Here is a 23709-nt window from a genome sequence, read left to right as displayed (position 1 = left end):
CCATGCGTTCATCCTGTCAGCCTGCATTACTCTGCCTGGAAAGGGAATGGATATTTATCAAGGATTTTGAAAAGCATCAGTCATGGACTTCACCCCAAGAGCTTACAGAAAGCTGTGGATCTTAGTGAAATGAATGAAGTGTTTGGTGATGGGGTGAGGCCTACCAGTTCCCTCTTCTCCCAGGGCCCCTGTAATGGTTTCACAGCTGATGAAATAGAGTTAACTGGCCAGTGAAAGTGGCTGTTAAATAAACACCACTGAAGTTTAACAGTCTGGAATGGCTTAATTTGACTCTCTCCCATGCAGACACACACAATCCACATGACTCCTGACACCTCTATATCACCACTAATTGGTGTTAGATGTCATTCAGTAGTTGAAACCTCTCTTTCAGACAGATGTGAGTTGTTAGGCATCTAAATGGGCACAAAGACACCAATTGGCTTTAGCACCAATTACCTTGTGCTTTGTTCTAGTGTACAATAGGGATAAAGCATGCTCAAATGCTCAGCATTCAGGCCTAAAGATGCAGGGTTCCCATGGTCTTGAAAAACCTGGAAATTTTGGGATGCATAAAAAGCATGCACAGGATATTTGATCAGCTGTATGTCTGTTAGCAACAGTAGTTTTCTTTGAGACACCTCTTTTAGGCCCTTTCTTCCTTAAAGGCTTTCCCCATTTCAATGCTAAGCATTTACTCCTTTTTTTTACTCTATTTTTTCTTTTTTACTTTTTTGATATATCTTAATGTTTTGATACCTAATTTAGCTTAACACATTGTATGTTTTACATTGCAATATTCTCAAATATTCTGCAGCTTCGTTGTTAACACTTTTTAATATAAATAATAACTTATGAAATTATAATGCAAGCAATCATAATGCAAATAAAAAATAGTTATTGGCTATTGACAAGTGGCTAAAATGTCTATATCAGTTCTTCCCTGGTCATATAGCGCAGAAGTAGAATAACATGGTGAGAGCTGAAATGTGTTAAATGACTCAAGGAATATGTAGTCATTATGCACTGGCTCTTCTCACATTATACTCATTAGTCTTTTCCTGCTCAGAGCTGCTGGCCAAGTCTTGTTTCCACCAATGGCCATTTACCAAATCACCATTAATGGGACACGCAGTGGGATTTGGCCTAGACAAGTAGATGTCAGAAGCGGAAAAATGCAGGACGTTATTCATAATTTGGGACTTTATAGTAGTCGGCTCTGTTTTAGTTTTTGCTGCTAACCATGTTGGCATGGTGTCCTTTCGAATTGCTCTCTGAAGTTGCAGCCAGGGACGAGAATAATGGCTGACTCTGTTTCAGACGTGGAGTTGATCGGAAGGTTTAGCCCTTAATCTCAATCCTCCCTCCATTTTTTCCTCTCTACCTGTACCTTTCTTCTTGTTTTTCAGGAAGGGGAGAATGGAAACTTTGTGTTTAGTCTCTGCCATCTCTAGGTCTGCCCATGAAAATGCCCATATTTGCAGTGTTGGAGCAGGATGTAGTCAGAGTGGTAGCATTAGGAAACTGATATCGGCTTGGCATTTATCTCAGTCTCTCAGGGATTAATCTGTGTGTTGGAAAGATCATGGAGTCTTAGGCAGGTATAATTTACTTTCTATTTGATGTTAACCTGTACAAGCTTTTAACTAATCTTTTAAGAGTGATTATGAGCTGGACTGGGAGAAAGAGTCAATTTAGAGACCTTTGAAGAGATCCTGAAATATGATACGCAGACCTAATCAGAGTATTTCATTATTTATGTTCTCTGAAGTACATTTTCACATATGTATTATTTAGTTTTGATAAGTACAACTGTTTGGCAGTGATCTCCATCTGAGGTATTGCACAAACAGGAATTGTGGATACTTATCTAAAGCCCCTGCTTTTGTTCGCATATAACTGGCTCTTGTTTTTGCACTTTTCGTTTCACAAAAGAAAAATAAATTGTTTTATCTTCAAAGATTACGCCATACTTTAGCTGGACAAATCCTGGGAGTGTTTTCTTTTTTGAAATCACAGATTCTTGACACAAAAGGCTTTGGAAGAGATAAGTCTTCATTGCTCACTGGAGTTTGCTAGAGTCTCCTAGCATCAGTAGGTTTGTTTGGGTATGTATATGTGGATGGATATTCGATATTTGTGGAGGAATGCTAAACGGGGTGCTGTTTTCCTTGTAAAAATATTTGGTTTGATATTTGTTCCTGTTTTTTAATTTTCTTTATTTTCAACCTGTGATACAGGAGCTCTTGGTTGAGTGTTGTTCTTCCGGGAGGCATAATGTGGACTTTGTGCTGCGGCTGTTCTGAAGCAGACCACAGTCTCCTGCCTCAGATACTTCAGGGTATCAGTGTTGGCTTATCTCACTGTTGGCTTAGTTCCGAAAAGTCTGCATATGCTTAATATGTCCTATATCTTATAGTACTGCATTTATATTATGCAGACAGAATGCATATTGCATTTTTTTTCCACATACAATCTTGCATTAAAATCTAAAACATGTAAGTTAGAATGTTTCTTTTTAATACATTTGTTTATTTTTTATATTGTGGTCGGTCTCAGACTTTTGGACCATGCTGTATCCAATCACTGACATGTCATTCATATTTTTTGCATATATAAATCGAGTAATTATTCATATTAATCTTACATCCAAAGCCTAACCTTTCATTTTTTATTTTTATCAGATTTCCCAGTTTTATTTTGCAAATGTAATATAATTATTTATATAATATAATAATATATATTATATATTATTATAATAATATATATTTGTATCAGATTCCACGTTTTAGAATTTAAGCACATTTACTTTTTATAAATTATTTTATTATTTATTTTATCAGATTTCTTTTGTTTTCTCACTCTCTCTTTTTTTAGAGTTTTTTTCTTTGTACCTATTTGAACATAATGTACCGCAAACAGACTCATAGAACATTCTCTACACACACCAACCACAAAATAATTGTCTTTAATAATATACTTTTCAAGTGCAATTATCTTTAACTCTACCTTGACCCAGATTAATTTACAGTACAGTACTGCTTTTTTGTGTCTTTGATATAATAACCAAAGATCAACCAGCATTAGAAAAAAAAATGATTAGAAAACAATCACAAAGGGCCTTATGGAGCTTCATACAGTATTTGTTTATTTTGTCTGTAAGGAGGCACAGACTGACATACCTGTGTTGAGAGATGGCTCTTTGAGCCACACGCCAGAAATGCTGTTCAGGAACGCCTGGTGTTAAACTCCAAAAAAGCAAAACACAGGCCTTTCATCATCTCAAAACAGGAGGTTGTCAGCACCCTTTAGCCTGAACTGCAATTACAACGATAAAACTTGCTATCTCACTATCATTTTTTGTAAAAAGCCTTGAAATTTCCGGTTTGAAGTGTTTACTGCAGAAATTCCCTTATCGCGGATTTGGAATGACCTCTTTCTGGAGTCTCTTGGCTTTGATGGATCCTTTGTCTATTGTTTTTAGGTTATAATAATTGTTTGTCCTGGCAACTGCTCGTAATATCACTATAAATTATGTCATAGTGCTGTGGGGCTTCATTTTAACATCAGATTAATTGATCTTAACCTTTTTTGTCTTGTATATCATTACAGCTCCTTTAATAATACTCAAGAACCTCTTCATTGATACCAGAAATGTTTATTTTACCTCTTATTACACCAAAGAAACAGGAGGTGTCATCACCAAGAGAGATGGACAGGAATGTGCACCATTCAGAGTTTGAGCACTAACCTTTGACATTTGCTGAGAGGCTTTTACCCAATCCACCGTCATAAAGTCCCTCAGTTAAAGCAGAATAAGAGGAGAGAGCACAACTGAATGGGAGAATGGAGGGTTTATTGCAATAAGAAGTGACTTTGTTCGGCTTGGTGCAGTTTGGGCATCTTACAACTGTTCTTTTTTTTTTTTTTTTTTTTTTTTCGTCCCCTTTTTTTGAGCCAATCCTCTGCTCTAGAATAACAGGCCCAATAAAGAAACCCTCAAGAAGTTCTAATCCAAATTGCGAAGTGTGATTATGACCACGCCAGACTTATTGACTGAAATGAAAATGTTTTAATGGCTTTATTTGGCTGTTACATCTAAATGGGTGTTTTTTGTTCTGTGTGGGTTTCCAGAATGAATCCATCTTTCCATACTGGGTTATAAAAGTCAAACCCAGAGGCACTGTCTTGTTAATTCCCATTTGACCAGACTGTAAATACATCAATATAGTACGAATTTTCTTGTAGACAGTTTTAAGAAATGTGTCCTGTACACACTTTGTGAATGGTTCGAGTTGTAGGCCCCTCTATCCCCACTTGATGGGATGAATGGCTGTCTTTGTTTGTCACTATGGTGTTAACAAGTTACTGTGACCCCTTAGAGTCCAATGTTGGTTTAGAGTTACCCCACCTTGGGTTAACACGGGATGGTGTTACTCTATTCATTCAAGTTTACGACACCAGTGATGGCTCTGGGACTCCTCAGAAGGGAAGTGCACCCTATGAAGTCATCAAAAGTGTTTACACTCTGTTAGGTTTTATAAACATTCACAACAGAGACTCAAGACACAACCTGACCAGTTTCAGGACTTACGACTTGTGAATGAGTGAAGTAATAATGATTTATGTCTATGATGTTATTCTCAGCAGATAGATAAACAGATAACTTAAAAATTATGTATTTATTTATTGCAAAAAGCAAATAAGGATGAATGTACCTTTTTTTAATGGGAGTTTTTTTTTTTTTTAAAGTGCTGTTTTCAGAAAGCATAACTAGCAAAATATAAGCCTAACATAAGACGGCATAATTTGGCATAATACTATAATTATTTTAAGTTTAAAGGAACAGAATTCATAATGTTGGCTGTGTACAATGTTTCCTTTAACATCTAGTCATTTACTCTACATGTGCGATTAATATGCACCATATGTGCCTATAATATTACAAGACATAGATTATAGCTTTCCCATTATATATTGTGACTCACCGTTCAGATATTCTCTTATAATGTTATGAGGCCAATTATTAAAAACCATAATCTTTTAAACGGCATCTAATGAATATGCACTCTCTCCCTGTCTTTTGATATCAACACTTGTTAGCAATAAAATAACCAATAATATTATAATCAGTGATATTGCCTGCCAAAACTTTGATCGGCAATAATATTATAATCAGTGATATTGCCCCCTTGTAAACTTTTATTGTCATTCTTGACAATATATTTTTCTATATTGTGTCTAAATCTGTTGTCATTGATAGTAAGTTTTCAATATTACATATTTCTGTGTTGCCCTGTTGAAAGTTACCCCATTTTTTATTAATATTTATTCATTAAACACATTTAAAATGTATTGATTGTAAGAAAAAAAAAAACACAGCATGTTAATCAGAAAATTCCCTGTCAGTCAAACTCTTCATTACTAGTCTTGTAACTTGATTTATAAATCAGTAGCTGAGACTCTACACTGTTGTAGTTGTAGATGCCCAGTTGATGACATCACACCAAGGATGGCACATTAGTTTCCAGACATCTGCACCCTTAAACACAAGTGAGGAGATCACCTGGCAAAGCCTTTATTGTGTTATCGTATGAAAGAACGAAAAGTATGCACATATCTAAAACTGAAGCATGTCAGTCTAATTATAGTCCTGTTATACAGCAGCATGGTGTGTTTGTCTGTTTCATGAGGGCCGGAAGCACAGCGAGCCCTTGTTACCAGTAGTCTTCAAATTAAATATCCCATTCGTCTCAGTAAGCCTTTCCGGTAATTATGCAAATATGTTGTCTCTGCAACGTGTCCATTTGATTGTCAATAAAGTGTAAGGTTGAGTAACGGAAGAGCTGGAAATGTTTCAAATTAAGCTTGTTGGCATCTGGCTATCCAACTGGTACGTATAACCACACTTGTGTTTTATTATTATGGGATTGGACAGAAAGGGAGGAAGGAAAATAAGTATTGGTAGAGAGGAAAAGACGTGGTAGAAAGTGTTACAGAGGGCTTGAGATATAAGGGTGAAGGACTGTGAAACATTAAGGGCTTGTGTCTCCTTCCTCTTTGTTTCCTCGGCTCTCAAAAGTAGTAGTGTGAATTGGCATGAGATTATTTGTCAATCAAGAAAGCACATTCAGCGTATTCGCTCTAAATCCAATATTAAGTCCTTGTTCAAATTTTCTGTTCTCATATTTGCTGACCTTTCAACAGCATTTCAACAGTGTGTAGGAAAATATATATATATGTGTGTGTGTGTGTGTGTGTGTGTGTATGTACTGTCGTGGCCAAAAGTTTTTGAGAATTACATAAATATAAGTTTTCAAAAAGTTTGCTGCTAAACTGCTTTTAGATCTTTGTTTCAGTTGTTTCTGTGATGTACTGAAATATAATTACAGGCACTTCATTCGATTCAAAGGCTTTTATCGACAATTACATGACATTTATGCAAAGAGTCAGTATTTGCAGTGTTGGCCCTTCTTTTTCAGGACCTCTGCAATTCGACTGGGCATGCTCTCAATCAACTTCTGGGCCAAATCCTGACTGATAGCAACCCATTCTTTCATAATAACTTCTTGGAGTTTGTCAGAATTAGTGGGTTTTTGTTTGTCCACCCGCCTCTTGAGGATTGACCACAAGTTCTCAATGGGATTAAGATCTGGGGAGTTTCCAGGCCATGGACCCAAAATTTCAACATTCTGGTCCCCGAGCCACTTAGTTATCACTTTTGCCTTATGGCACGGTGCTCCATCGTGCTGGAAAATGCATTGTTCTTCACCAAACTGTTGTTGGGTTGTTGGAAGAAGTTGCTGTTGGGGGGTGTTTTGGTACCATTCTTTATTCATGGTTGTGTTTTTGGGCAGAATTGTGAGTGAGCCCACTCCCTTGGATGAGAAGCAACCCCACACATGAATGGTGTCAGGATGCTTTACTGTTGGCATGACACAGGACTGATGGTAGCGCTCACCTTTTCTTCTCCGGACAAGCCTTTTTCCAGATGCCCCAAAAAACATTCGGAAAGGGGCTTCATCGGAGAATATGACTTTGCCCCAGTCCTCAGCAGTCCATTCACTATACTTTCTGCAGAAGATCAATCTGTCCCTGATGTTTTTTTTGGAGAGAAGTGGCTTCTTTGCTGCCCTTCTTGACACCAGGCCATCTTCCAAAAGTCTTCGCCTCACTGTGCGTGCAGGTGCGCTCACACCTGCCTGCTGCCATTCCTGAGCAAGCTCTGCACTGGTGGCACTCCGATCCCGCAGCTGAATCCTCTTTAGGAGACGATCCTGGCGCTTGCTGGACTTTCTTGATGCCCTGAAGCCTTCTTTACAAGAATTGAACCTCTTTCCTTGAAGTTCTTGATGAACCTATAAATTGTTGATTTAGGTGCAATCTTAGTAGCCACAATATCCTTGCCTGTGAAGCCATTTTTATGCAACGCAATGATGGCTGCACGCGTTTCTTTGCAGGTCACCATGGTTAACAATGGAAGAACAATGATTTTAAGCATCACCCTCCTTTTAACATGTCAAGTCTGCCATTCTAACCCAATCAGCCTGACATATTGATCTCCAGCCTTGTGCTCCGTCAACATTCTCTCCTGAGTTAACAAGATGATTACTGAAATGATCTCAGCAGGTCCTTTAATGACAGCAATGAAATGCAGTGGAAAGGTTTTTTTTGGGATTAAGTTAATTTTCATGGCAAAGAAGGACTATGCAATTCATCTGATTACTCTTCATAACATTCTGGAGTATATGCAAATTGCTATTATTAAAAACTTAAGCAGCAACTTTTCCAATTTCCAATATTTATGTAATTCTCAAAACTTTTGGCCACGACTGTATATATATATATGTGTGTGTCTGTTTTTTGACTGTGTAAAATTTTTAATTTCAGCAAGTTTGTGTACAGGCCATTTTCTTTCTGAAGTGTATAACATCTCTGTACTTTTTTTTGTGTATGCATCGTATTGCAATGGTAATATTATCCACATGCTGATCTGATATCCAAGATTTTGATAGGCTTAAAAACTAGCGAGATATCTGGATGAAGAATAGCTCAGAGGCATCTTCATGGCCACACTCCATTGAGAGTTTTCATGGCTAATTTTGTTAGCGTTGCAGCCAGAGTGCCTAGCATGTGTTTTCAAGCAGTTGCTGCGGTTTACATAAACCTGCTTCATTTTGTATTTGAGACTTCAGCTGCACTGTGAGGTCAAATCTCTGCTTTAAACAAGTGGCCAAGTCTAAACGTCCGTTCAGAATTGTTCCTTAGATGTTTGGTGATGGCTTGGGTGATTTGTTGCATATATTTACACTCAAGTGTTGGCCTCGGACACAAAGAGTAATGTTCCAAAAGCACCTTGAGTTTCTTTTGATGTTTCAAAACAAGAACTTTGCCCGACCAAAGCCAAGAACTCAAACTGCTCTAGGTTGTATTTACCTTCAAATCCTTAGGAACATATACTTGGCATGTGCATTAGCCCCAATAGCTAAAATATGCTTACCTTTCTTCTTAATAACCCAAACTATATGCTGCCTTTCTGTTGTACCATTTTACGTAAGCATGTTCCTGGTCCCGATGCCACACAGATACAGTAGGCCTTGGAGTCACAATGACTTTGGCAAAGCGAGTAAGAATCCAGAGTAACCCAGATAATGATGAGTTATATTAAGGCTTATCAGTACAGCATGTAGACCAGTACCACATTTGAACTATAGCGAACTCTCAACAAACAGAATTATACAGGTATTTTGCCAACTAAATGAAGGCCTGTCTCTTTCTAAACTTCCTAAAATTCTGAATTAGAGTGGGTTTAAGCAAATACAGAGTGGTCAGAGCCAAGGCTTGTCAAAAATGTTCTCCCTCATCTATTAATTTTCAAGGAGTTGCCCTGTAAGTAGTCAAATGTGAGGAGAAATTTCACCAGAAATGCTTTCTATTCAAGATTAGAGCATCACCCCGTTTCTCAAAAAACAAGATTGGTCTTTGTATACATTGTATATGATATGAAAAAAGGAAGTTAGACCATGTGCAAATACCTAATTGAGAACATTCAAAAATTGATAATTCATAACGTGTAATGTATGAGTCGAAAATGCTAGGCACGTTAATTTACACTTAATCTGGCGAACGATCTCAGCTTCAGTGTGGATAGTGAGGAGCTAACTTATCTCTGCTTCGTTACAGTTTGCACATATTTTTTCGTCACGAACGTTGATCTGCCTTCAAAACACCCAGTAAAAGAGTCGCACAATAAAGTGCGTCATCACTACGACACACCCTTTATGGCATTGGTTCTGGCTTTTGTTCACAGAACTCGTTCCAGGACTGAACCCAGCAATGTTACTAGTTCCCCAACCCGAGCTCGATCCCGGAATCAATCACAGGACGTGTTTACGTTCACACAGAAGGCGATCCGGCAATTTTCGTGCAGTGTGGGGGTGCAAGATCTCGGCCAACCAACAAAACCATTCCCCATTTCTGTTTTTTACAAAACACGGCAAGAAGGGAATGTCCTCATCTATACGTAAACGATTCAGTTTATATTGTAATTTACTGCAATAGCTCACTGCATGGGTCCGAATCTCAGAGATCTCTAGAGTTTGGATTCCGAATTGCTGCTCGGCCATCTATGTTTGTAAAAATACTCAGCTGATGAAAAGTTATGGCATTCCAAATTTCCGACCCTACCAAGCATCTGCTTCGATGTGTTGTCAAGAGATTCAACGTGCCCCTTTGCATTGAACTGTTGTGACTTTTTTGATGACAAAACCCTCATCAACACAACCTCTGATGGAACAAAGAGGCTTCATGTGGGACGCAGTTTCATATCCTGCGTCATTTCTAATTTCCCTCAAAAAATTAGACCCTCTCTAAGCCTTTAGTATGTAAATAAATTGGCCATGGCAGAAGTGGGAAAAAATAACAGGTTGACAGGGAAGAAAAGGGAGAAAAAAAAACATTAATTTTAATGCAGATGATGGAACACAAATACAGCCAAGATTCCAGGTGGAAGTTCCGTTCTCTTAAGTGTTTTTGTTATTTTGGCAATATTGGAAAACTTGGAAAAAAGTAACTTTCTTCCATATCAATATTCTATACCGCCACATTTGCATGCTGTTAAGTTTGACCAGTATGTTAGAAATGTTGAAGACGTGACCTAACTCATTCCAGAGCTTCTCGTGTTACTGGGACACCAAGAACTGTTCGTTTGCTGTGGTATCCCATGCACCTTTTCAAACCTGCAGTTGGAAAACCACCTGTCTTTTATCCACAAACAATCTGGACATTTCATTTATGTGGCTGTTCACGTCCATAGAAGAAATTCAAGAACCTTGGTTGAGCCGAGTCTGGAGAATGTGCGGTAGGAGTCTGGAGCACCTGGGTCAAGACGCAGACACTGCAGACGAGAGTTCCTATATCGCTTTCATTTGTGCACAGCATGCATCTGCAACTTTATTGTAATTATCATATTACCTGAATTCAATACCACCATCGAGACCAAAAAAAGCACAAACAACAACCAAAAGAACCACAAGGGAGAAAATAAACTATAAGAAAGGTCTCTATACCATTTGCTTTACAAAAAGTTAATTGTTTGTGTATTGAAGCTTCATATCTTATCATTTTGTTGGTTCTTTGTGTTATTCAGTAGCTTTCACTTACTCTCACATGGTCCTGCACTGCTATAATGTTTATTGAAATCCTCACCAAGCTTTTAAATCACAGCAGATACCTCCGTCATTACACCAACAACACATTATTCACCCACAATTCTCCTTGCTGTGCGTCTGTCAACACCCGCTTTGATTTAGAGCTGTCTGCGGTGCAAAAGAGAAACTGAATATACTGTCATGTTGGTCTCTCTCTTCTCTTCACACATTTCCAAATCTCAGTTTGTGAGAATCCCGTGCCACCCGCTGCTCTGTTTGATGCTTCAACTTGTCAGCAGGTCAGGCTGTCGCTTTTAATTAAGACCAATGTGCAGATCCACGCAGTTCTAAGTTCCCCAAGATGCTCCTACTGTCTTCGCTGATGGCGCGTTTTCAGTGGGCTGAATATTTATTTGTTTGTCCTTGAGCTCGGGGAGGGAGAAAGGGCAGTTGTTTGCTTAAAAAAGCTTTATGTCCAGGTTTACACTATAATCTTTCCCAGCACTCTTTGCCAAAAGCAATTCACAAATGCTGCAACTCAAGCTACAGCGTAATGCAAAGCACACAGGGGAAAGAGGAGCACACATACCTCCATCGCGCAGCACGCCAGCAAGGGACTCGTGGGCCAGATGTGCTCGGCTCTTAAACACATGTAGCAAAAATTGTAAGGATGAACAAAGGAAGTAATGGAATCAAATGTGCATGCCAAATGCCTTCGACTTGCAAGATTGCAGGAGCAGATTTCATCCCATAATGCATTGCTTTGTAGGGGTAGGCTGCCCCAGGGAATGGGTGGGTGATTATTAATGACTACTAGTTGAATTATTGACATGCTACTTGAGGATTTATGGTGTAAGACATATCTTGCCTTTTGTCTGTTTATATGCTTGTATTTGCGTGAATAAAAAGGGATTTTGTTGTTTACGTGATATGAGAAGGGTTGGCGTGCAGATGGAGGAGGCACTCACAATGGCACTCTAGGACACACACACACACACACACTGACGCAACCCTACAGTCAAAACAATTGCGATTGTGCCCCTTTCGATCCAATGATGTCACCATTCCGCTCTTCCTTGAGCTTCCTATCAGGTTTCAGATCAGCACCCTTGGCTGCATTTCAGTTTTCAGTTTTGGAAGAATTATAATCCTTGAATGAGTAGACACACAAATGCTCTGTTCCATAGCTAGTGTGCAGCCCACAGAAACGGTATGTTAAGGCATCATGGGCCCCTTCCCAATGCAAAGACAGTCAAAAGTGCAGGCAAGTTAGTTATGTTACTTTCTTTTGGCTAAATACTAAAGCAGCACCACACATCTTGCACAAAAAAAAAATAAGCTCAGTGAAATAAATCCAAGATAACAGACGAAGTGAGAGAAATGTTATATACCCCACTGTTCAAAGGTTTGTGGCCTGTTTTTGACAGACGTTGTTTATTTTCATAAAATTATAATATTGTGATATTGTGAAATATTATTATAATTGGAAATGTGAATATTTTTTCAAATGTAATTTATTGCTGTGGTGGAAAAGCTGTGTTTTTTAAGCAGCCATTACTCCAGTCTTCAGCGTCACATGATCCTTCAGAGATAGTCCTAATATGCTGATTTGGTGCTCAAGAAATTATTACTTTTTTATTATTATTATCAGTGTTAAAAGCAGTTCTGCTGCTTTTAACACTTATAATTGTTATCCAGTTTGCACATTGCATTCTGGAAATACTGGCTATTCTGTATTAAAATTTGACTGAAACAAGGTATCTTCTGTCTGCAAAGCTTGCATTTTTCAGATTTTGGAACAGACTATAGACTCCTCATCAGGGAAGCTCATGAGGCAAACTGATAATGATCGTCTTCTTCACCACAAAGTGAAAGCCACGTTTCCCAGCATTAGAGACGGTTCGTAAAAACATTCATGCCGAGTCTACACTTTACAAGGGAGGTCGGATTGGATCGTAAGTTTGGCTGTTCAACCATGTCCGTCCTACTTCATTTTCAGTTTCACTTTTCTGGAAACTCTCACTGACTTTTGGGTTTAATCTAATCAGTATCTTTGTCAGAGAAACACTGAACAAATATGGTTTTAGGCAGTCAGCCAGGCATAAGTGGCACACCCCGTTCTGATTTTAATACGGAATGCTGTTGCTGTTGGCACATACTTTCAAAGTCCTTTCACATGCGGATCCCAGCACATGGTCATCTGGTCAAAGCCAGAGGTGTACTTTTATCCATGAATGAATAAGGCTTTTAGTTCTGAGGAATTGACCATTTCGTCACCAGTGGAAATTTGGAGCAGTGCCCTCTATAAAGAAACAAAAGGTAGATTCCAGGGGTCCTTTGTTGAAAAGAAACTGCACATTACTCACAGTGATGTCAAACTGCTCTAGGGAGCATAACAGAAATAGCGCAGTGGATACAAAGTCTTGGGTATCGGAATGATGTTATGCTGCAAACTAACACTACAATCTGTCAACATTGGTTTAGTATCATAACGGCTAATTTTAGATTTTTTTTTTTTTTTTTATCATATTGATTGATAATGGATATATATCTGTTTATATTGTATGTTTAATTGTACATTTCCCCTTTTTTTCATTTAGATGTAAACACTGTTGAATGGGATCTTTAGTAAGTTTCATTAGGTTACATGAAGTACATTTGTAGCATTTAGTTTAGTTTAGAGATTTTTTATTTATTTATTTATTTATTTATTTATTTATTTATTTATTTAAGCATTTAACCTAAGAATTTATGAGGATAAGGATTAAAACTCGCTATATTTCTAAAATAAAAACAAAAAATATTAATTAAAGGATAATTTATTAAAACATTTGAGAATAAAATCTCTATAAAATACAGTTAATTTTAAACTACATATAGACTTTTTTATTTATTATTATTTATTATATATTTTATTTTGTCCCCAAAGTAAAGTGAACCAAAACACATCTCACTCTGTACTTTAAAACTTATTCAAATTTGGTGAAAAAAGAATCCAAGAAGTTAATATCCTGTCTTTTGTTTGTTCTTATCTCTATTAGCAGCATTCACATTTTTTTATTTTATTTTTGTTTAGTTTTACAGGCGAGATGAATAATGTGTGTGCACAGTATAGTGAAATAAACAGAATTTTTTTGTAACTAAAGAGCACTGGAGAACCACCTAAAGGAAATGGCTTTTGCTCCATTTTGCCATTAGTTATCACCTTCTCCATTTTCCACAGTATTTCTGTCTCTCATTTTCTCTCTGCCCTCGTCTCCCATCCCTATTGAATTCTTGGCCTGTAGGAGTGTCATCGTGGCAGCAGTATCAGTTGTAGTTGAAATCAGTTGCAGATCATCTGTCGCTATGGTGCTATTATGATTGATCAGGTTTTATAAAGACATGCAGAAGGTGCTGCCATGCAGCCAGATAAACCAGATGTTTGTCGAGGAGTGTCCTTGATACATTCGTTCCCCTTGAGACTGCATGCACTTGCTTTTCTTTGAAAAGGAATGGACTGTTATTGTTCTATTTCACCTCCAAGCCTAAAGGGGGTGTTGTGTTTTTCTGAGAATACTGTTACTTTGTTGATTCTCATTCTGATTGTACACTGAAGACAGTTTTGTGCTTGACATGATCCAGAGAGAAAATCTTGCTTCTTGGGAAGAGATGTGTGTGTGTGTGTGTGTTTTTATTGCTGTGTTTTTAATTTTTTCTTGATGTGTGCCATTTGTGTATGTGTTTGTTTTTCTTATCTTTGTCTTTTCCCCCTCTCACATCGTGTGTCATTTTGTACGTACACACATGCTATATTATTGTAGGTGTGTGTTGGTGTTAATATGTCAGAGAGCATGTATGACCAATGTATTAGACTGAACGATTGTACAAGAGGGGGAAATAAAAAATTTGAGGTCTTCGATCACGTAGAACAGTCTCATATTTTCTTTGACACAACCTCCCCTTCTCTTTTTCCCATTCAGTCAGTGCATCTTATCTGTAGCTCTCTCCCCTTGTTTCCATTATAAATGAGTCTAAAGCAGTAGAAATAGGTGTTGTGGTGTGGCACAGACTTTTTTTTTTTTTTTTTTTTTTGGCCAGTGGTTTACTAGGCTATAAATGTTTAAGATTGTCATGTGAGAATAACTCCAATTTTTATTTTTATCTATCTGGTCTGCCTTAGTATCATGTAACTAGACAAGACTGGACTCTGAAATTGTCATTCTGTTCTGTTTTATTCTATTCTATTCTATTCTATTCTATTCTATTCTATTCTATGCTATTCTATTCTATTCTGTTCTGTTCTGTTCTGTTCTATATACAGTATATTATTTATATTTATGTTGATGATTTAATTATTTTAAATAATTAAATTTACATTTTTATAATAAATACACATTTTGTTATTTTATTTGATCACTTATCTTGAACCATCATAATGTCATGACAATCTCAATTGGTTCTGGGCAGTCTGTGAAGTCCCTAAATAGCTTTAGGAGTGCTTTCACTCTTTGAAAAAAAATACTTTTATTTTTTATTTTTCCATCTTTATTAAATATTAATTTGAAACTTACGGGAACCAGGAGCTGGTTAATGTCTCCTGTCAGTGGTTCTGCAGCAAGCAGACTAAATAACTTAAACATCTGCAGATGGAAAGCCTTTGTGTGTGTGTGTGCACCTGTGGGATAATGAATTAACCTGCTGCACTAGCTGGTGGCACGATGCCCAGGTGATGCATGTAGTGACCATATACTCATCGTTGAGTCAGGTGATAATGGTTGTAACAAATGCATTTCCTCTGTGTTTTTCGTTCTACAGTTGAGGTACCAGCATGGGCTCTCCACCCCAGATCTGCGTCAGACTTTACCCAACCTGAAGAACTTCCTAGAGCATGGACTACTTGTACGATGGTGAGTTTTGACATTCTTATTGCTTAAGGAATGGACATGCATGTAACCTCAAATTGTGATCAGACTTATTATTTTTTTGTGGTGGGTGATAAAATGGGCAAAAAAAAATTCTATAGACTTACATTGAACAAGGGACGCAAGCCATATCTAAGGACCAAAATGCGTAAAGTGGGCTCTTTTAAGCAGTAAAACTCAAGCAGTAACCACCTAGCAACTACCCAGAACATCACAAGAAATGTGTGTGTGTGTGTGTGTGTGTGTGTGTGTGTGTGTGTGTGTGTGTATATCTATATGCATTTTCATATTTTATATTTATATTTATTTTCTATTTTTCTGCAGCAAATGTAGAAATACTCATAATATTGTTTATATGTTTTCTTATTTGCATATATTTATTTTTTCATATTTTCTTTTCATGTTTGTACTATTTTTTTTTTTAGAAATATACAAAAAAATCATTATTTTTATTTGCAGATTTTCTTTGCTTATGTATAGTCATATTTTCCTAAGAAAATAAAAAATCACATTCATATTTATTTTCAGAAAATGTAAAAATCTTGTTTTTTATTAATGTTTACCAAGAAATTATATTTACAGTACAATTATTTTCTCACTGTTAAATCATTGTAGCATTAGTTTAGAGTAGCTTACAAAATCCGGTTTCTGTTGATATGCACTATGATAAACCACTATAGTTAGCTAGCCAACTTTTGAAATAAACAAAATTATAATTTTTACATCAGTGATGATAAAAATTCCCAATTGTATTCCTTTGGAAACCAATGGCAGTCAAAAACATACTGTTAAAGAAAGCCTCCTTTTGATCTCTCCAACTCTTTCTTGGTTCAACGAGCCAAACCATCTATCTGAATGTTAATTTAATAATCTGTGTTTTGAAAGGAAGGAGGCCAGGGTAAGTAAAACTCTTCAGCGTCCCCCCAGTAATGTTTAATGGATTGTGGAAATGCTTAAGATGGAACAGATGAAAGTGTGACCTTTTGACCTCTTGAACCGTACAGAGTGGCAGGAAGTTAGAGGAGGGAAGTGGAAGTCCGGCGAACCGGCGTGTTGTGCTGCATGGCGAACTCATGTATTCCAGAATTCCGGCGGTTGTGCTGCATGGCTAAACAGACCCGGAGGGCGGTGGTGTTGACTCGACGGTACACTTAGAACCGTGAAAGAGCAGTTTCCGCCTCCCCTGGGGAGAGGGGGACCGTATACACAAACACAAATGTGCAGAACATTCCCTTCGACATCTTTGTCATACAGTTCCACAGCCGTAAACGATAACTTACAGCACATCGAGACCCTCCAAGAGTCAAGTTACTTTATACAGAGTGGTTGTCTGCTAGTGTTGACTCCTGAGCGAATCAAACAGGAGGTCTAGACTTGTTCTCCAGCGCAGGAAGCAACTCTCTGGATCCAGAGCTGAAATGTGAAATATAGAGTAAATGGATTCTTTTATTTTCTGTTTGTTGCAGAGTGCTTTTATGACCCTTGCATCCACTTCCTCTCCTACACTCCCTCCCCTCTCAGTTTAGATAATGTTTCCAGGGCAGGGGCCAGAGATGTGAATTATCGGTGCATAAAAATCTGCATCAGGGCAGCTGCAGGAGTTCTTCAGAGGGAAAGAGAAAGGGACGGGAGTATCAGAGAAAGCACATGAAGAAATGGAAATGGTGAATTGGGAACACTGTATAGGTGTACCGTGGGAACTGCCATTCTGCAGATTCATAGAAGCATATGTTGGGAAAATATGGGGATTTATTTTGGCCGCCTTCTTCAATTTTAACGGATGTTTATATGGGAAATGGAGATGGCAGTGTTTTTGAGACTGGCTTAATGAAATTGTTTGATCTGTTCAAATTTGTTATAAATGTTGGCAGAGTCTGAACACACAGTTTCACCCTCTGTGTGTGTGTTCAGGAGTTTTGCACATGTCTTACAACCACATTTCTGAACAGGGGTTATTAATATTTGATTGTTTAGCAGAACTGTTGGCTGGACTCAACATGCGTTTCAGCTCGATTTACAGACTGGATAAAGATAAAGTACAGATCTTTTTCATGGCAAAACTACCTGGTTCCAAGTTTTTCAGAATTCTTTCAGGAATACAATAACACTTATCCACGATCGTTTCCAATGTCATCATTTCATGTCAATCTTTTAGCCTTCTGGCCTAAGAAAATGTTGTCTAGGACCAAATCGGAATGTTGGAATTTCCAACTTCGTATGTGGAAAAATGTTGTTAAATTCCACTTGAATTTGAATTTTTCCAACTAGGAAACAGAGTTTGCAGAGTTAATGATAAAAATAAATTAAAATGCATCAATCACTCAAAGTTCTTTCAATTTTGCAGACAGAATTTAAAACACAAAGTATGCACTTTTTATAGACCTACAGTTTGGTTAAATGGGAAACGTCTAATGTTAACAATGCTGATTTGCCTCCTTTTACACCACCTTCTACATAATGGTTAGAAATCTGAAAAATATAGCAGGAATATACCAAACAATCTTGGATGGAAAACAGCATGAGTACAACAGACTGTATTTCTGTCACCTCAGAGTCTCATTTTTGTTTGCTAAAGTCTTTAAGAAAACCTATGCAGACTCTGTGGAGTTGGCATTTTCTGCACTGATTCTGAGGGAAAATGTAGAACTTTGAAAGATGCTTTCAGTTACGCTTTCAGTGGGTGCAAATTGTATGCAGACTGTGCCCTAACGTTTAATTGTGATTAAAATGTTAACATGGCAGAGTTGTGTTGACCAAACTCACTCTGCTTATCTCACATCTCTGAGCCTTTCATCATCCTGTTGCTTTTTCTCATTCAAACACTGATTGGCAGTTAGATTCAGTCTTTGCTGCCTTCATCTGGAGCCATAATCACTCTCACACATTCTGGTGGTTTCCTCTGCACGTCAGTCCAGTCGGAGTGAGAACAGTCTGAGACGCCAAATGTGGAAGAAGAGCAAAATGATGAGAGAAAAAGTAGTTTTTTTGGAGTGGTTGATGGTTTTTGAGAGTAAGTGAGAGTGGGTGTGGTTGGTGAAGGGAAGAGGTGCAAGACATGGGGCCGCTGTGTAATGATGTGTCCTGCAGAGTTCAAACCGAATATGCGAAACATTCTCTTATTTATGGCACAAGACTCTGGCAGCGTTTTAGAAGTCCTGTAGCCCCACTGTGGAGCTCTTGAGAGCGGGTAAAGACGTAGAAGTGGAGGGGCTGATGAGACTCAACACCCCAGGATGGAAACTCTAGGGTGGGGTTGGAAGTTCTGAGGAATCCCTTGGAACCCTGGTGAAAGTGCAACACTAATAAACCATATAACTTCATCTTTTTATCTTTTATTTCAACATTTCTCATTTTTTCATCGGTTTTGTTTAAATCTAAACCCAATTTTAGCCTATAGCCATGGCTCAAATTCCCAAGCGCCACCCACCTACAATAAGTTCTATAACATGCCACCATATTTGGAAAGATTCAGGTGGACTCATTTCCATCTCTTTGGGAACATGATTCATCAGGCAACTATTTTATTATACATCTTCACAACAAGCCTTTGCTAATCCAGTATATAAATGGCTGTCAAATAGTTTGTAAGAAGGCCTGATTCATAACAAGGTGTCTCAAATGCAGCATAAATTACATACAATGTACACACACATATATTTTACATGTATTGAATCCGAGCGAGGATTTCTCAGAACAGTGGGATGAAGATGCAGTCTGTGTGTGTGTATTTCTTATTGGTGGTTTTTTTTTACATATGTCTGGTGGAACGTTCCTTTGAAATTCCATCAGCGTTCCTCCAATGCCCCTCTATTCTTTACAATCACACAGCCATCCCACCAAAAAACATTCAGATTACAGAACCCAAAGCAGAGCCTGGTTGCCATGACGCCTCATTCTTAGGTGCTGGAAACAGTCCCACATGTTTGATTGTTCCTGTCATTGAACATTTTTATGAAGGTTGTCAGTGGGACGTAAACAGTGTGAGGCTTTGAAGCATTATTACTGGTGCATGTCCAGAACGGGAATACAGGAAACAATTTGTCACCCCCATAAACAATGCATTTTTATGTCAATAGGTAAATTAGCGCACAGGCATTTTTGCGAATGCAGGCCAGCCCTTCTATAATCTGAAAAAGATGCTTCGCTCAGTTTCTTGGATCTAAAAACAACTATGGAAAATGTAATATTTAATTTTACTAGTCATATCCTCAAACCAAGGAACACATACTCAGCTCACTTGCAGCGTAAATGGTGTAACATGCAAATGTTGCAAAGCATTTTAATGTAAATTCTATTAATTGAAATTAGTTTTGATTACAATATCAAGGGGAATTAATATTTACAATTATTGTACTTGTCAGTTATAGTAATTGTAAATAATATTATTATGATTTCATAATTGTCAAGTATAATAATTGACAATTATATATTAGAATATAGAATTAATTTAATTGTTTTGTATTTATTAATATATTTATATTTAATGATTCTAAGCATATATTATGCAAACATATTTTCAGGGCTGTTAATATCTTTTAAGTATATCCATGACTATAGGAGAGGTCTAAGGTCTTAAGCAAACATTATTCAAACTATCTTTAGCGTCATCCTGCATTTATTTTTGCTTTTTGCTTAACTGTGGAGAATTTGTGGTTTCCGGAATTCCTCCCGGGGAGTTTGAATCTGTTTCTTGATCCAGTTTCACAAGAATACACACCTCTGCCGCCGTTATTCTTCCGCAGTCCCTCCGGCTCACTCCCGGACCACCACCCATCCCCACACAGGACGCCCCGAGACACGTTCCTTCTCCCTGCCAATTCTCTGCTCTTGGAAGGAGGGGTGGGGACAGCCTAATTGGCCCATGTTAAGAGCCAAGTTTAAGTCCAACAGAGAAAATATGCTGCATGAAAAATATTATGACAGTTCTGGGAGATCAGTCTGGCATGCTTGAGTGCAAATAGCCCCCTCTTCTTCTCTCTGGGCTGCGTCGCACATGCATGTTCGAGCCCCGCGCCATCTACCAGCACACACCGGCCACTTGCTCTTGATTAAGGGTTGCGGTTTGACACATGTTTAGAGGAACTCATTTATAAGGGGAAGCACAGTGTAACAAATAGCCTCCTGTTCCAAACAAAAAATGCTTTATTTTTCCCTGCTAGGGGTATGACGTCTAAACACTTGGCTAGATGGAGTCCATATGTTTTACATAACACATGCATAAGTTGAAGTTTGTGGCCGTTAGACTTTTTGAGGGCTGATAACATTTTAATATATCCATTATCCGTAATCATACAGTACAATAAATGATATTAGTCTGAGAGATGGGAGTTCAAGGACTCATTTCTACAATCAGAGGTCGTCATTAGTCGACTGTAGCAACATGATTTTGAACGCCACCCTAATGCTTTGCAGACACATCTGACTGCTGTTTTGAAATGCTATGGTTTTGCTCACAGTAACATTTCATTTGGAACGTCTCTCCCAATTTCACATCTGAAAACTGGATCTAATTACCAGCTGAACATTCTGAGCGCAAGAAGAATCATTTGGGAAATCGAATATACAGTGCACGCCACGCTATGGCCAACCATTAGATGTTTGTTTTCAGTGAACTGATGAGGAATTTGGGAGCATGTTTCTTTGCTTATACTTGGTCATGAAATTCATCACTGTGGTCGGACAGCATTAAAGCTGCTATGTAGCAATGCAGCCTGTCCAGACACACAGGAATTAAACCACGTATCTCTCTACCACACATACTGTATAACTTTGAGTGAATATCCTCACTGCCGTATTGAAGACACAAAAACATATGGACCATAGCTTACATTGTATACTCTGTACACCGTTTACTATTTAAAAAAATAAATAAAATCATTTAAAGGACACACTATACAACCATAAACTTTTTTGACAGTAGTATCCTATATTGTGGTCAAAATATCTCATTACAGTATCTCATTAAGTTATCATCTCGGAAATAAAGTTTTTTTTTTTGTTTTTTTTAATCCAGTTTTGCTTAAAAATAACATGATTTTTTTGCAGTCTAGTCAAATGATGAGTAAAAAAAGGTGTTTAAAATTGTGGCCGATATTTTTTCCGGTTTATTTCTCACATGGAAATGAAAATTCAAGTTAAATACTTTGTTTTCTGAAGGTACATTGACATTCAAAAAATTAAGATATTGCATTATCATTTTTTAAAAGACAATTTGCTCACCAAGGCTGCATTTATTTGATCAGATGTTTAGGAAAATCAGTATATTGTGAAATATTATCACAATTTAGAATATCTGTTTTCCAATGTAATATATTTTAATATGTAATTTATTTCTGTGATGCAAGGCTGAATTTTCATCATCATTACGCCAGTCTTCAGTGTCACATGGTCCTTCAGCAATTATTCTAATATGCAGATTTGGTCCTCAAGAAACATTTTTTATTATCAGTGTTGAAAACAGTTGTGCTGCTTAATATTTGTGTGGAAATGTGATTTTTTTTTTTTTTTTTTTTTGCAAGTTAAATTTTTTTTTTTTTTTTTGTGTTATATTTTATTATTGTATTATTGTTTTTTTAAAAAAAAAAAAAATAATAATAAATTGATCTCAAATTTTTGAACTGAGCATTTAACATAGAGTTTGACTTTCTGTGCTTTTTCTTGTGAGATAACCTTACTTGTTTTGCATGTACATGATACTACTTTTATAAGTTTGCAGCTTGTTTTAGCTCTCCGTGAAAGCTCCTCGTGAAGGATGACGAATCCTATACAGTTGTTTTACTTTCTAGATGTCATATTTCAGATGATGTATGTAGTCCAACAGCTGTGTGTGTTTTAGGGGGGTGCGAGTGTATTTGTTTGAGTGCGTGTGTGAGGTTGAGGATCAGAGACTCTGGCTGAGCTCTCCCAGGCTCTCAATGTGTAAATGAATTATGAGATGATCCATCAGCAACAAAGAGCTCCACTGACATCAGCATCTTCACACTCTCGAATTTCTTTCCCATCTCTCGACTTCTTGCTCCCCCGATTCTGAAGCAAGTTGAAGGTGATTGAAAATCATAACCATGTGCCTCTGTTTTTGTTTTTCTTTCTCAGTGACAGGCACCATGTCTCCATGACCATCCCCGTCCCTCTGAAGTCTCATCTCAGTGTTTCTACCGCATCCGAAGTGGGTTTTCCGACCCTCTCCAGCTCTCCTGAACGGGACGTCCAGAAGTGGGCCAGCTCAGATGCAGATAAACAGAAATGCCAAACCCCTCCACCTAGTTACAACACAGCCATGACTCAACCTGATCCCATGGTCACTCCGGAAGTCCCATCAGTGCCGTCCACAGAGATTGTGAGCATTGAAACAGGTAAGACTGTGGACACACATGGGGATGGAGAGACTGTGTCCGAGGCACATACCGAAAAGCCTGTGGAAATACCTATGGACATAGCCAGTACATTACCATCTGACTCCGTCCCTCAGCACCCAGGAGCCATGAACGGCTCGGTCGTGCCCAGCGAGGGTATAGGTTTGGGTGTTGCGGGCGCAGCGGAACTGTGCTGGTCCGTGGAGCAGGCTGAAGAAATTATGGGCACTGAAAACACAGGGCTGGGATTGGGACTAGGATTAGGGTTGGGTTTGGGGGTGGTGCCAGACTGGATGATTACCCGTGTATCCCTGTGGAGCATGCGGTTGCAGTTGAGTGCGACGAACAGGTTTTGGGAGAGTTCGACGCTGCTGGGATCGAGGAGGTCTCGCGGCGCATCTATGCACTAGAAAACATGTCTAGTTTCCGACGGCCGATTACCCGGAAGAACTCAGAAAAATAACTGGGATATTGGACATGGGTCGGAGGGAGACTGGTGTCCAAGTTGGTCGGTGACATGAGGCTGAGCCTGTGTATTATTCATCCTGACTGCAACAAATATAGACATTATATAAAGAAATATATTATTAATATTGTTTATAATAATTATTAATATTATTAGGAAAAATCTGAATACTGACCAATTTGCACTTCTCAAAGCCTTTCTATAATCCTTTAAAGTGAAATAAAGAGAATGTTTGGTTGAAATGCTTGCTGGATGTTTTTCTGGGTTTATGGCTGTGCAGTCTTAATGGCATATTCTACCCAAAAAATTACAATTCTGTCATTATTTACTCACCCTCA

General features: G+C 38.0%; 1 protein-coding gene across 1 annotated transcript in view; it reads left to right on the top strand.

The window, feature by feature from the left end:
* The window catches only part of LOC109068521 (UV radiation resistance-associated gene protein-like), an 88045-nt gene extending 64616 nt beyond the window's left edge, over window positions 1-23429 (top strand). The window contains 3 exon segments of the mRNA XM_042765253.1: window positions 15447-15538; window positions 22646-23177; window positions 23180-23429. Coding sequence (XP_042621187.1) covers window positions 15447-15538; window positions 22646-23177; window positions 23180-23368 — 813 coding nt within the window. The 3' untranslated portion in view covers window positions 23369-23429.
* Window positions 23430-23709: the final 280 nt, after the last annotated feature.

Source organism: Cyprinus carpio, chromosome A10, assembly GCF_018340385.1.
Source record: "Cyprinus carpio isolate SPL01 chromosome A10, ASM1834038v1, whole genome shotgun sequence".
In the NCBI taxonomy this organism is placed as follows: Eukaryota; Metazoa; Chordata; class Actinopteri; order Cypriniformes; family Cyprinidae; genus Cyprinus; species Cyprinus carpio.
This window is presented reverse-complemented; position numbering and strand designations above follow the sequence as displayed.